Raw genomic sequence first — 14,696 nt, 5'->3', positions numbered from 1 at the left:
TCGGCAAGGTTGTCTCTGGCTCTTGCTGTTATCCATCCTGTTGGAGTCCGTCTCTGGCTTCACATTTGTCCCCAACACCCCTCTACCCCCTCCCCATGGTGGCACTCCATGTCTTAATCGGGTCACTTTAGTCCTGATCTAGCGCACCCGTGAATGCAGACGCCCACTGCCAGGCCTGAGTCCGACGCTCTGATCCCGGACCGCTGGGGAGCGGTGGGAAAGTGAATTCCCACAGGACAGTCAGGGCAGGCCCCGGGTGCACACGGCCTCCCGCCCCCACAAACCGAGCCTGCGCCCCTCAGCTCCGTGGGCTTTCACCAACGCCACAGACCACGGGTCCATTTAAAAATCATTTTATTATTAACATCATCTTCCCATTTAGCCAAGTGTCTGTCATGTATAAGGAATGTCGGTAAATATTCCATTTGAAGCTTCTTTGTACATATTTCCATCGATAAATAAACTCTGAATTCACATAAAAAAGTTAAACTTAAATAGCTCCTATTCCCTTCTCTTGTAACAGGCATATATCGGTGAAATATAAATATTCTCGGACTCAGGCTTTGTTCTAAGTGAGGAGAGGAATTCATCACATGGTACAGTTATTGACAACGAAATCGAGAAACTGTCAGCTGGTGTCCTGGCTTCGACTAGGACTGAGGTGGGAACCAGAAAATTCACGTTTGGTTTCCCGGCCGAGGTTGGGGGAGGCGTGGTGACGGGGAGGAGGGTTTTCTTTACAGCTCTGATAAAAATAATCTGCTCTGCCACTGAACTTCAACTTTGAATATATTCTTCTACATTTGCTCATTAATTCCATTATCGTTTTACTTAAAACTCGGATGTCAGCTAACAGAATATGGCACATAATTCATTTTGAACAATGTCGGTGGGTTCGGGAACTATCACTGGGCTGGCCAAAACAACAACAGAAATGCAGGTGGAGAGAGCGATGATCGGGGCGTGGTGTTTGGTTAGTTCGCTGTGGTCAATCACACGTCCGGCCATGGCCTCGGGGCTCCCGGGCCTGAGGGGCAGTGAGGCTGGCAGGTGCCTGCTCAGAGCACCCGGGGGATGATGGTGAAGGGCACGGCGGGGCTGCTGGCCTCCAGCTCCAGGGCCGTCAGGAAGCACTCGGTGGCTGCCGCGTCGTTGCCCTGAGCCTGAAGGACCTCGCCCAGCCCGTTCCAGACCTCGTGGGCCGTCGAGTTCACCTGCACTGCGTCGCGGAGGATCTTCTCTGCCAGACTGTAGCGGCCCAGCTGATGAAGGATCAGGGCCTGCAGGCATCAGACAGACAGACAGACAGACAGACAGTCAGAGAGTCTCCGCGGCTCGAGGCTCTTACCTCTCCTGGAGTTCCTGCAAGTGTCTGGGAGGCTGGATGAATCCCCGCTGGGCTGGGCACATGGTTAAGTTTGGACCTCCTCCCGCACTCAGGGGCAATGTTCAACAGAGTTGCTTGAACTATATGAAGTTGCCCATGTTCAGCTGTTTTGTTGAAAGAGAAAAAATGGTAGTTTCACACGGGTTCATCTTACTATTTAACCCCGGGGAGCGAACCAATCTGAAAGGCCGGTCTGGACTGGCCCACTGGGCCATCCTGGGTGGACCGGCTGATGCGTAACGGTTTTTCTAACCTAGAGAAACGTCATTTGTGGCATTACTATGGTGGAGGCTAGAACAGACATTTTTTTTTTTTTATCGCTCGTAGTCTCTCTACCATAAACAAGCCCCTGCCTTCATTGTCCCCTGATCCCCACAGGGGAAAACTGTCATTTTACACAGTTTTAATTAGGATGTAGGTGTTGGTCCCTAAGTATTTACCATAACCATGTTTCTTCGTTACACATCTCTATGACCAATGTTTTTGTATTCTTTCATCCGATGATATATTTATTCTCTTTACTCAATCTCTCCCTCATGGGGCACACACTGATGCTTGGTGCCCACTTTCTCTGTTATTTTTTTTTTTTACTTTATTTTTTTAGAAGGACAGAGAGGGTGTGAGAGAGAATCTTAGGCAGGCTTAAGCAGGCTCCATGCCCAGCATGGAGCCCAACACAGGTCTCGATCCCTCCACTCCGGAAGTAAGACCTGAGCAGAAACCAAGAGTCAGACGCTCAACAGACTGAGCCACCAGGTGCCCCTCTCGTTGCTATTGTAAACCATGCTGCGATGGTCTTTCCAGACAGCGCCTCTGCGCTCTTACGGAACCTCAGTTCTCAGATCTCTTCCACAGCCCTGCTAACCTGTGGGTAAATGGAATCTTACTGAGAATACCCACATATTCTGGGGGGGAGGGGACAATGGGCTGGGGGCAGAGGCCTCTGTGGGCTCTTCACAGCAGCCCTGGATGGGGCTCAGTACAACCAGCTTGATGACAGCTCAGAGACTCTTCCTTTACAGCAAATTTCCGCAAAATGACCTTGACTCGGTCAGAGGATGTGACTCTTTTTAAGTTCTCCAAATACTCTGTAAATTACATCCCTAAAGGGCTGTGTCAGTTTTTTTTTAATAATTAAAAAAATTTTTTAAAAATGTTTTTAATGTTTTTTTAATTTATTTCTGAGAGAGAGAGAGAGAGAGGAGAGAGAGACAGCATGAGCAGGGGAGGGTCAGAGAGAGAGACACACACAGAATCTGAAACAGGCTCCAGGCTCTGAGCTGGCTGTCAGAGCCCTACACGGGGCTCGAACCCATGAACTGCGAGATTATGACCTGAGCTGAAGTCAGATGCTTAACCGACTGAGCCACCCAGGTCCCCCTAATTAAAAAAATTTTTAATGTTTCTTTTTGAGGGAGAGAGAGAGCACAACTGGGTGATGGACGCACACACGCGCACACACACACACACACACACACACACACACACACACACACACAGAATCCGAACCAGGCTCCAGGCTCCGAGCTGTCAACACAGCCCGATGCAGGGCTCAAACTACAAACCATGAGATCATGACCTGAGCCGAAGTCAGACGCCTAACTGACTGAGCCACCCAGGCGCCCCAGGCTGTGTCATTTTCTGAGTCACCAGCAGAATTCTAGTGCTTGGTCCCCTGTCCCCCACTATCATTACTCTCCATGTTTGCTAATTTTGTAAGTGCAGAACGTCCCTCCTTAGTGAAACCTGCATTTCTTTCATAACAGTTGAGGTTGGGGCGCCTGGCGGCTCAATTGGTTGAACATCTGACTCTTGATTTTGGCTCTGGTCATGATCCCAAGGTCATGGGGTCAAGCCCCATGTTGGGCTCTGCACTGAGTGTGAAGCCTGTTTAAGATTCCTTCTCTCCCTCTGCCCCTCCCCGCCTCCCGCTCTCAAAAAAATAAAAGTTAAAAAAATCCAACAATTGAGGTTAAAGATTTTCCGTGCTTTTGTTTACAAGCCTTTTAGAAGACTGCTATTTATCTGCTAGCATGATTGTCTAGATTGTTCTTTACCTTTTGAGATTTTTTTCTTTGAACAAAAGTTTTTAGTTTTTAAATTGGATTTGTTGAAGTTTAGTGGTTTTTTTTTCACTTCAAAGCTCTAAGAGTTATACTTTCAAAGGACTGACACATGTTCAATTCCACTTTGTTAAGTAGTTGTCTGCTTTATCTTGGCGGATAGGAATCTACCTGGATTTCTTCTCTGCTGGACACAAACTAGCTACCCCTCCCTCCCCTGCACTCCCGTGAGGCGCTGCCCATCATGAAGTGAATTATTACATGAAACACAGGGGCCTTCTACAACTTTCCAGTGAGCCCTCCCCCACCCTGCATCAGTACTGTGCTGTTAAGACTGTGGTCACTCCACATCATGTTTTAATGGCAGGGTGGGGACGAGAGCCTCTCTTTCTTCCCTTTGCTTTTGAGTATTTGCACCATTGTGCCCTGTACTACACCAGATGAACTTAAGAATCATTTTGTTCATTCTCTTTGGGAGCTGAATCATACTTGATTTACATTTCTAGGTGTGCATGGAGAGAAGCCCGACATCTACGGTGTTGAGTCTTCCCACCCAAGAACGAGGCATGGCCCGCTGGTCCTGCATACCTCGTCCTAAATTTCCCAGTAAAGCCTTGCACTTCCTTTTTGTGGCTCATGCGTGTAACTGATGAGGCACCCGCAGTGTTCTCGTGTGCGTCACCAAGGGGTGAGGGCCAGCAGGGAGGCTCTCGGGAGCAGAACCTGCCGGCCAGGGGGCATAAACACACCTTCCAGAGGGCTGGCTGCGGCCTGAGTCATAGGCCATGGGTGACATGACCACCAGGGGACCAGGTGGGGCCCACTCTGAAGAGCTCTGGCCTCCGAGATAGGCTCTGTGAGGAAGTGGCGCCCCCAGTAGACGGTGTCCAGGTCCGGTGGGCTGCTTGGGCTGGCCCCTCCCCCAGTCTGTGTGGCCCTCGACGCGGCATCTGAGGGCCTGGAAAGCAGCCTTGCTTCCGAGAATCGCCTGCACTTAAGAGTACCCAGCGCAGGAGCTGTGAGGACGACCATGGCCGACGTCAAGGTCAGTGGGGCGACAGCCAAGGAGACCCACGGCCCAGGGTGGCATGAGATACTGTGGAGGGGTGCTCTCCATGCCCCCAGCTCCGGCTGTGGGGAGGAGGAGGCCTCCGGCAGACAGAGGCTGTCCGCCCCTGGCTGGGGTACACCAGACCTCAATGTCAGCTGGATTCTCTGGGAGGAAAACTGAAAGGAAACTATACATTCCCTTTCTTATTAACATCTACATGTGCCTTAACCGCGTCCATGCTGGAGTCCAGATCCTCAGTGGGCTCAGTCAGAGCTGAGGCTCCATGAGGGTGGCCCGGGCCAGGCAGGTGGCTGGCTAGAGAGGTGGCCAAAGTCAGCCCTTGCAATTAGGATTTCACTGTGGCTTCTGAAATTTTTCTCTCCTCAGACTACAGGCCTTCCCGTCCCCCAGCGCAAACTGCTGGGTTTCAGCCGCCTTGCTGAGGCTGGTCAGGGTCAGCTTTTCCCAGCTCTCCCTCCAGAGCTCCATTCTCTGTCCACCCAGGAGCAGGGAAGGGAACCGGGTGTCGAGCGCAGGGGCAGCTGTTCAGCATGAACCCGGCCTCCCGGCGGGATGATTAACAGTGATGACAGCAGCAAGGGCCTTCAGTGTTTATAACACACCGGGCACCATTCTAGATGCTCGCGTTCACTAGTTCACTTAATCCACCTGGGACCCCAAAGCGGTCTCGCCCAGACACGGCCAGGACACGTCAGCACCTGGCTGCAAGGCCAGCCTCAACCGCTGTGGACGAAGGTCCTGCAGCAGAGGAGGACATCTCCCCATGCACTGGGTATTCCTCCCATTTGGCGGGGGAGTAAACTATGGCTCCTACGGGCCACGTCTCCTGCCCCAGTTGCACAGCCAGCTGCTACAGAGCTGGCTAGAACCCGTGTCCTCACTCTCGGGGCCTGCCTGAAGTCTCTTCAGATGTGGAGTCTGGGGCAGGGCTGCAAGTTGGCACCTTCAGCTCCTTGGGGGTGCCATCCTCCCTCTGGCCCTCATTCAGAGAGACCAGGACAGCTTGACACCCACGCTTCCCCATCTAGGAGGTCCAGGCGGAAAGGATGGGAGGCCTTCCCCGGCTTGCAGGCAACAGGATGTGAGGGCCAATGAGCTCCTGCCTTCCTTCCGGGGGTGGTTATCAGCTCGAGCTCACTCTAGAACATTCTGAATTAACCAACAGAACCGTGAGAGGAGGGAGGGGGTCAGGGTGGAGACAAGCGGTGGCATGAAGATTACACAGGTCACCCCATCATACTCCTTCAGGGTGTGACTCTCAGTGCATCCAGTTACTGAATACACACACCCTTTCTCTGAGGGGCCCTTCCGGGCAGGGAGACACGCACTGCGTGTGCGGGGCAGATGGGTGATGAGGGACAAACCACCTGGTAAGACAGAAAGAGGCGTCCCTGGTTACCTGGCTGCAGGCCGAGCATACCGTTTGGGTCCCGCCAGGCCCTGCTGGCATAGAGCCAGCCCCACGCTGCTTTCTTCCTCTACGTGGAATGTTTTCTCTGCGTCAGGCGCGATGCTAGGCACCTGTACTTGGCTCACCTTACATTACCAGTGCTTTACAGATACAGAGACAAGGTTCAGGAAGGCCAAGGATCTTGCCCAAGGTCACGGCGCCAAGGAATAAGGAGCTGCAGGCCAGCCCAGGTCTGCCTGGACTGGAGGTTAAAGCCCCCCCCCCTTAACTGCCGACTCCCCTGCTCACTGCTGCCTCTGTCCCTTTAAGAGACGAGCCTGGAGCCCCCTTGGGCGCTGACCTAGTTACATGTGAGCAAAGGCAAATGGGCATCTGCCGCACTGGGTCTTCCTTTTCATTTCTCCAACCATCGATCACTGGCTCTATCACTTCTCCCCGTGGTTACGACCAGGAGGTGGTTCCTCTCCAGCCCACCTTCTCTCCAGCTCGGATCGCTGCTTGGGAGCATCCTGTATGTTCACTCAAGGACTGGGATGGCTCCTTGCCTCCCTTTGGTGGCCCGGAGGCTAGCTGTGATCTTGAGGTTTGGCATGGATGCGGGTGCCAAGGGACTGGGGCCGATGAGATGTGGTGACCCAGGAGGACCAGGGCTTTAGCCCAGCAAAACCCAGAGGCCACTGCGCTCAGCAGCAGTGACCTGCCCCTACCCGGCTAGGATGGGGACAAGGACACCAGTCTTTTTAACCGGGAACTTTATTTAGAAGGTGGCAGGCTGCTGTATCTGGATGTCACCTACCAACCCCATGGCAGATGCTCCAGGGTCTATAGCAGGGGACAGGTCTCCCCACTCCCAAATGCTTGCAAAGAACCAGCCAATGGGCCGATGTGACCTATCACCCACAGTACTGGCAGCTAAGAGTCTTCGTGTCATCCAGCGTTCTACAGTTCTTGTGGGCTTGGAAGTTTCCAGCCCATATAGCTAGACTTAATACTCCTAATGTAGGACCAGGCTACCCTTTCCAGATGACCTTGAAGCTTCCTGAGCAATCTGTTTAGTGGAATTAATTCTTAAAGCTGAAGCTGCTCAGGGAGACATCAGAGGCTTGCCAGGGGCTGCAGCTCGGGCTTGGCAAGGGAATGAAAAAGCAGCCTCTGCCCAGGGCCCCAGCAAGCCAAGAGCAGCTCAGAAAGCAGTCACATAATGGGATCAACCAGGACAAGCTCCAGCTGAGCTTGCTCCAGCTGAGCAATGGTCTGAGCCATTGCTTGGTGCCAGCGTCGCCGGTAGGTTGGCCGGGGGCGGGCTGGGACCTGGATGCGCCTGGCTGTCAGGACGGACCCGCCACCCAAGCCCCGGTGTGCTGTGAGAGGGCCTTCTTTGGCTTCGCCCTGCTCTTATGCACTAGAACCCTGGCACCCTTTTCGATTCTTNCAGAAAGCAGTCACATAATGGGATCAACCAGGACAAGCTCCAGCTGGGGTCTGAGCCATTGCTTGGTGCCAGCGTCGCCGGTAGGTTGGCTGGGGGCGGGCTGGGACCTGGATGCGCCTGGCTGTCAGGATGGACCCGCCACCCAAGCCCCGGTGTGCTGCNAAGGACACCAGTCTTTTTAACCGGGAACTTTATTTAGAAGGTGGCAGGCTGCTGTATCTGGATGTCACCTACCAACCCCATGGCAGATGCTCCAGGGTCTATAGCAGGGGACAGGTCTCCCCACTCCCAAATGCTTGCAAAGAACCAGCCAATGGGCCGATGTGACCTATCACCCACAGTACTGGCAGCTAAGAGTCTTCGTGTCATCCAGCGTTCTACAGTTCTTGTGGGCTTGGAAGTTTCCAGCCCATATAGCTAGACTTAATACTCCTAATGTAGGACCAGGCTACCCTTTCCAGATGACCTTGAAGCTTCCTGAGCAATCTGTTTAGTGGAATTAATTCTTAAAGCTGAAGCTGCTCAGGGAGACATCAGAGGCTTGCCAGGGGCTGCAGCTCGGGCTTGGCAAGGGAATGAAAAAGCAGCCTCTGCCCAGGGCCCCAGCAAGCCAAGAGCAGCTCAGAAAGCAGTCACATAATGGGATCAACCAGGACAAGCTCCAGCTGGGGTCTGAGCCATTGCTTGGTGCCAGCGTCGCCGGTAGGTTGGCTGGGGGCGGGCTGGGACCTGGATGCGCCTGGCTGTCAGGATGGACCCGCCACCCAAGCCCCGGTGTGCTGCGAGAGGGCCTTCTTTGGCTTCGCCCTGCTCTTATGCACTAGAACCCTGGCACCCTTTTCGATTCTTTCGGCCCTGTCTCCTCTCTTCTCCAACCGTCAGAGGCCTGACTCGTGAGGCTGGCGTTTAACTGTTCTCACCACGGCTGGATCCAACTTTCTCCTAGGACAGGCCTCTTGGTTCAGCCAGGCTGGTCTGAAAGCCCATGCATTTCTGCATGATGCCACCCCCAGCCCCCTTCCCCCTCTGCAACCGGAGTCATTCCTGGTCTGGCCCCTGCTGCTGGAGTTCTAGTTCATCTGCTCAAAGCCCTGCAGACCGCCGTTCCCTCAAGAGCCCGGGGCCACGCTTCCCCCTTAGGCAGCACTACCCAGAGGTACGGGTCAGGCTCCCAGCCCTCAGGCTGGCAGGAGACAGAGATCTCCATGACTGACATAGGTCATCACTGCAACAACCCGCCTTCTCTCCCACGTCAAAATCCAAAGCCCCACTGCGTGACTGTCCAGATACCATCCATGTCCCAGGGACACACAGGAGGGCAAGCCTGATCGCAGAGCTCAGGGCCCAGTGAAAATCCTAACCAGACTGAGCAACAGCTGCCTACGACCTAAGACACTGGTGCAGGTGCCGAGTGGCAGAGCCGAGGTGGGAACTCGCACGGTCTGCGCCTGCGCTTAACACCAGCTCCTCTTCTCTTCTCTGGGAGGTTGTGCCAACAGGCTTCCCCCTTTCCCAGCCCTGGCGATCCCGAGCCACTGCGGGTGAGGAGCCAGCCGGGCTGGCCTTCCAAGAAGAGGGGAATCGCTGAGCGGTAACTTACTTGTCCCTTTCTTTCGACACAAACGAAGATGGCCTCCCAAGCTCGTGATTATTATAATCACGTGTCCTGTGCAAATAAGCTCTTGGTGCGGCACCAGGTTGGAACTGAGGGATTAAATTAAATCTGTTATCTCAAATGAGATAACATTTCATTTGGACTTGGCTAATTTGAGGATGGTTAGCATCTTCCTCACTCATGTCGTGTGTGTGCGTGTGTGTGTGTGTGTGCGCATGTGTGTGTGTGATGATTGATGCCCAAGGACTAAAGCCGGCGTGGGCTCTAGTGCCCAAGGCTTCCTGCTACAGCCCTCGCTCTGGGGAGCACACGGAGCCCTGGATCAGGTGACCACGATCAAGGCTGCAACACAAACACCACTTTGGGAGATTTCAGACATCCCCACGGTGCTCTGTGCAAGTGCCAAGACAGCCCTTTGCTGGGCTCAGGGGCACGTCGCGGACCACTGCTTGTCCCTATAGGGGGAAAGGCACAGACGGAGAACGTCCCTGTAAGAAAGCATCCTTCCCAATGCCGAGCCACCACCAAATAGCAATCGTGCAGGACCTCGGGGCTCAAGATGCAGTCTCCGAGTGCCCAATGCTCTTTCCCGGGCAGGATGCTTTGGAAATCAAACGTTCGGAAGCAGGGTGGGGATGAATGGCTCCCTTGTGCTTTCCATGCTGCACCAGGCTGCTGCTGCTGACTCCACCCCAGGCCACTGCCCTTGACTTCTGGAGCAGAGGCCAGCAGGTGCTCTCGGTGCGTTCGAGCCAGCCTGGGTCTTGCACGGGCTGCTGGACTCACCAAGGCCTGGGTGTGGGAGGAAGTCGTGTCAGGGATGGGACTGGAGTATTTAAAGAATTTTCTGTCCCATCCTGGGTCAGACACTCCACCATTGCAGGGGGTGGGGGTGGAGTGGGGGTGAGAGCGCAAGCTTAGGGCAGCATTGTCAGGAGTTTCCTCCAAAAATACAGGTAAACCCGGAAAGACAAATGCACAGATCCACTAGGTTCTATTGATCTTTAATGTGCAAAGTATGATAACCAGTGCGCTGTGTGTGTTACTGATTGCCAAATGCTTTCCTAACCGTCCTGTGCGACAGGTGCTAAGTCAGTCAAGGTGGCTTATCTCCCTCCCAGCTCCCTGACTAGGCCTCGCTCTGAAAGGCTGGAGGGCAGGGACTGGGCAAGCTGTGGTCATCTCTGCACTGTCAGGCTTGACGCTGAGCAGGCGGGCTGTATTCAGTGCAGAACAAGTAAATGAAGAGCCCCCAAAGGGCTAGGAAACACGGATCATGTTTACAGCCCCTGCTGGCCACGTCCAGCTCTGTCTGGCCCACAGCCTGTGCTCCTACCCACCACGGCACGCGTTGGAGAGATGAAGGACTTCGCTGGCGCCCACGAGCCAGGGGTCTGAAGGCAAGGGCTGTCCCTGAGGAAGTGGACTTGGGTGGAGGACCAGCTCTGCAGCCTCTCCTGGGCCATTCAAGCCAAACCAGCACCTCCAAGGCTTTTGGGCAAAGATACATAAGCCTCCCCCTCGGTGGGACTTCCATTATGAGGACACTAGGATTGTGATGGCAGGGAGAGGAAAGCCCACCCCCCTCTGGGACGATGACAGAGCTGCTTGGCTGCAGCCTGAGCGGTGCCTGTGCTGACCAGAGGTGGCTCGCTGGGGGACCAGTACACAGGCGAAGGGTTATAAAGAGCTTTGTGCTCTGGCCCCCACCAGGGGACCCGCGCTGCGTAGGGGAAAGGCCCGGCCCCCTCTTAGAGAGTGAGAGGCATAGGTTAAGAGCATGGCCTGAGGCTCACTGGGACTGGCTGTGAGCCAGCTCCACCAGTGACGTGGACAACTTCCTCCGGGTCTTGATCTGTATAATGGGGACAAATACCAACGCACAGCAGTCATGAAGCTGCAAGAGACCAAGTTAGTAGAGGGCTCAGTTAACCTTTGGTGAATGGTCACCATCATCAATATGACCGTAATCATTATTGTTACCCTTAATGACCGAGGGGAGGGGAGGCCCTTCTGAGATGCTCAGGGTTGCAGGACCCTCCACGGCCATCCCGTGTGCCTCTGGGTAGAGCTCTGTGACAGCAAGGGCCATATGACTCGTCCCTGCATACAGGGGAGGTTCTTAGTGAATGTTTGGTGAACGGGTGGGAAGATGGACAAGCGTATGGCGTGGGACACTGTCTGACGGTGAGGAGGACGGGGCGGGCTTGACTTCTTGCCAGTGCTCTCAACCAACGAGCACAAAAGGCCTGGCTTCAGGTCACCCATGTCCGCACTTGCATCAGAGCCCCTTCGCTCAGGGCCTCCATGTGTGCCTTCCGGGGACATCGGTGAGGTGGCAGTCTGATCCCGACAGGAAAAGGTGCTCTGTTCCCTGTGGGTTGTCATGGCCTCCCCTACAGGTATTTGGTGACATATCACTGCTTTGGAAGAAAATGCCAGCACCCACCTACAGACTCGACAGGCTCTCTGGTCCGACACTCTCTTACGGATGAGGAAACAGGGCCAGCCAGGAAGCGAGTCCCGCGTAAGGCCATGGCCCTGCTGACGCAGAGCGAGGCTAGATCCCTGAAGGTGCCGGGGGGAGGGGGGAGAGGGCCTGGTGCGGTGCCTGGCACGTGGCACGTGCCTCAAGTCTGTGACTCCACGCCCCATGCTCTAACTCTGCCCCCCACCAGGCTGCTTTATGTTGTCCCAGGGCCTCTGTGCACAGCACAGTGAGAGCTTCCTGGAAGCCCCCAAGGCCCCTCAAAGTGGCTCCGATAACCCAAGAGGGAACAGGGACCCCTTGTGAGCTCCCACCCCTTCTCAGAAGTTGTAGGTTGGCTGGGCTGGAGTCTGCACTGGCTGAAGCGTAAGCGTCACTGAGGAAACTGGCACACTATTCCCTGTTTCTGGTCAGGTACTTGTGTTTTCCTTCCTGAGGATGCGGTCCGTCAGAGAGAAGCCAGGGGGTAGTGGCGGTGCCCTCAAAAATATTTTCCTTTTAAATCAGGCTATAAATAGTCTGCCAAGCAGGGCCACCCTGAGAAGGCCACGGGAGATGCTGGCCTTTCGAAGGTTTTCTGGGAGCGGTGGTGGAAGGCCAGGTGGGCGGCTGCCGCCTGCACCCCTGCCTCGGGGCTGGTGAGCATCAAAGGCACTGACAGTACTGAGCACCAGCATTTTGTGGGTGCAGCTGAGGGGGCAGCCTGAGCCCCGCCCTGCTTCCCAACAATGCCTTGAAAAGGAACTGAAAACCCACTCAGATGGGGTGGGGGTGGCGCTCAGCTTCTCTACCTGGAGTCCAGCGCCTCTGGGTGAGGTCTGGTCTCTCCTGGGCTCTGTTTTATGTTTCATTTCTGTGCGTTTTGAGTGCTTAGAAATGCTTGCTGGCTTGCCAGCTCTGCTGGCCTCGGAAGGGCCTGCCTCAGGCTAGGAGCTCCAAACGGGCCGGATTCTAGGCATCTCGGCTGATGCCAGGCACCACTGCCCTACAGCCTATGTGGCTGCCCATGGGGCCCCAGAGTGTGGCGGGGGTCACATGCGGCTTCTCAACCCCCTTTGCTATGCCATCAAGAATGAGTCCGGGGTGCCCTGGAGAAGGGCCTTCGGAGGGGGCTCAGCAGGTCAGAAGTTTTGGGTAGGGACTGGTAAGGGGCTGGTCTTTCCGTTTTGACCATTTTACCTAGTTTTGCCCCCAGTTTCCCCAGAGGCCAGGGCCAGCCATTGCCAGCAGCCATGCACCCATCTAACCACAGACAGGGTGGTGTGAGGCTGCCTCAGCCCCCACCCATGGTTCTCCGGGTCCCATCCACCCAGCCTGGCCCTCGAGCAGGGACATACATTCACGAGGCCACTTAACCTTCAGAGCTAAGGGCCACTGACATCCTGTAGTGGGGACTGGGGCTGGAGAGCAGGAAGGAAGAGGCTGAGGGACGAAGGGGAGGAGGGAGACGTGGGCTGAGCGGCTCCCGGGGAAGGGCCCGCGACTGGACAGGCTGCCCTGAGGAGTGGCTCCTTGCGACAAGGTGAGTGGAAGCCAGTCCCCCACGGGAGCTCCCTCTACGACGGGGCCAGGGACGGACATGTGGACAGTGCAGGACAATTCTGTCACGTCCGCAGCTGGGCAGGCCTGGGTGAGGGAGGGGCCGAGCAACACCCCGTGGAGGCATTCCCTCAGGGTGCGCTGTGAATTGGTGCTGAAGATTCCAGAAGGACAGAGGCGAAGACCCCAGCGCCTCCCTTCCCCCACCCAGGGAGGACCAAACGCGCCTGAGAGGCAGCCGGCACCTTGGCTCACGCAGGAGACGGGTCGGCTGTGGGAGGCTCTCCTCTCACCAGTCCCTTTTCCAGGTCAAGTGTTTTATTTGAAGAAATGTGCCTTCTGGAGACCAGGCCTTTCTCGCATTGAACTCAATTCAGAAGGAAGCAAAACTCAATTTTTCCAACACCTCTTGTTTTTCTGAGCCAGCGGCCAACCATCCACGGAAGCAGTGCTCCTCGGGGTGAGGAGGGGGCTCGGGCCTCTGCTTCATGACGCACGAGCCCCTGCTTCAGCCCCTGACAAGCAGCCTCCCACTCTTGCTTACATCCTCCAGTGACAGGGAGTTCACCACCACCCCGGGCAGCCCACACCATTAGTGGGCAGCCTGAACTGTCAGTTAAAAATGTGGAGCCCTAATTAGGCTTTTTATCTAATTCCTATTCTCTGATGCTTGTTAAGTCTTCTCGAGTCATGTGGAAAAAGTCCCCTCCTTGCTAGGATGAGCACTGGGTGTTATATGGAAACTTGACAATAAACTATATTAAAAAAAAAGAAGAAGAAGAAGAAGAAAAAAAAAAAAGGAAACAGTGCCCTCCCTTTTATGCCTGATAGTCCTTCAGGATCTGAAGAAAGCTTCCAGAATCACACACACGCATACACTCTCCCTCTCTCAGTCCACAGCAATAGACTAACAGCAAATTCAGTCCTCCACCTCACTGAATTCTGCGGCAGAGCATGGTACCCAAAGGAGACCTCACGGTGGGCTCAGAAGAAGGAGCCATTAAGCCCCAAGACAATGTGAGTGCGGCTTTTCCTTTTCTTAAAGCACCTGACTGGCATCGGTCAAAACTGCTTTCTTCCAGAATGGTCTGGAATATTCTGGAGGAGCCGATTCTGCAAATAGCAGAGCGACAGGCTGTCGGGCAGTAAACATGTCAGCATCGGGGATGGGGGCAGTCCGGTCATAAGCCAAAGGGCCTGTCCAGCCTCAAGTGGATTTCACACAGAAATCCCAATTTGGCCCCAAATTTCCTCTGGCCTAATTTCTTTGAAACGGGTACTTTAGCGTCTGTGCCAAAATATCCACGTGCCGTGGTGTGGCGTTTAGAGAATGGTTGCTGGGGACCAGTGGGACATTTTAGGGGACAGACAGCAGGCAGCCCTCCCGCCAGTAGCTTCGGAGCACCAAAGACCCACCACCTGCTCCTGGTGTAGACAGATGCCCAGAGGGTGGTCAGGGGGGCAGAGAAGGGCCAGCCTCCATTTCATAGGCAGGAGGCTGGGGCCCTGATCTACCCAGATCAGAGCAGTGAGGTCCCAGGCTGCGCTCTGCTTGGTTTGCTATGACCAAAGCCCTTTCTAGTACCCTCCTCCCTTCTGTGAACTCCACCGAGCGCCTGTGGCTGTTGTGGCCCCCATGTGCCGGGGGCTGGTTTGCTGAGGGTCCCGCCCCAGACAGAGAGCTCCCTG

At 55.0% G+C, this 14,696-nt stretch overlaps 1 protein-coding gene across 4 annotated transcripts in view; it reads right to left on the bottom strand.

Moving 5' to 3' along the window:
- Nucleotides 1–337: 337 nt before the first annotated feature.
- The window catches only part of TTC7B (tetratricopeptide repeat domain 7B), a 252,850-nt gene continuing 238,491 nt past the window's right edge, over nucleotides 338–14,696 (bottom strand). For 3 of the 4 annotated variants that reach the window (XM_077780871.1, XM_077780872.1, XM_077780874.1), the window contains one exon: nucleotides 338–1,280. In XM_077780871.1, coding sequence (XP_077636997.1) covers nucleotides 1,059–1,280 — 222 coding nt within the window. In that variant the 3' untranslated portion in view covers nucleotides 338–1,058. The other variant, XM_077780873.1, reaches the window with a different exon arrangement.

Source organism: Crocuta crocuta, unplaced genomic scaffold (genome assembly GCF_008692635.1).
Source record: "Crocuta crocuta isolate KB4526 unplaced genomic scaffold, BGI_CrCroc_1.0 scaffold299, whole genome shotgun sequence".
NCBI lineage: Eukaryota > Metazoa > Chordata > Mammalia > Carnivora > Hyaenidae > Crocuta > Crocuta crocuta.
The sequence above is the reverse complement of the archived record's forward strand: the minus strand, read 5'-3'. Positions and strand labels throughout refer to the sequence as shown.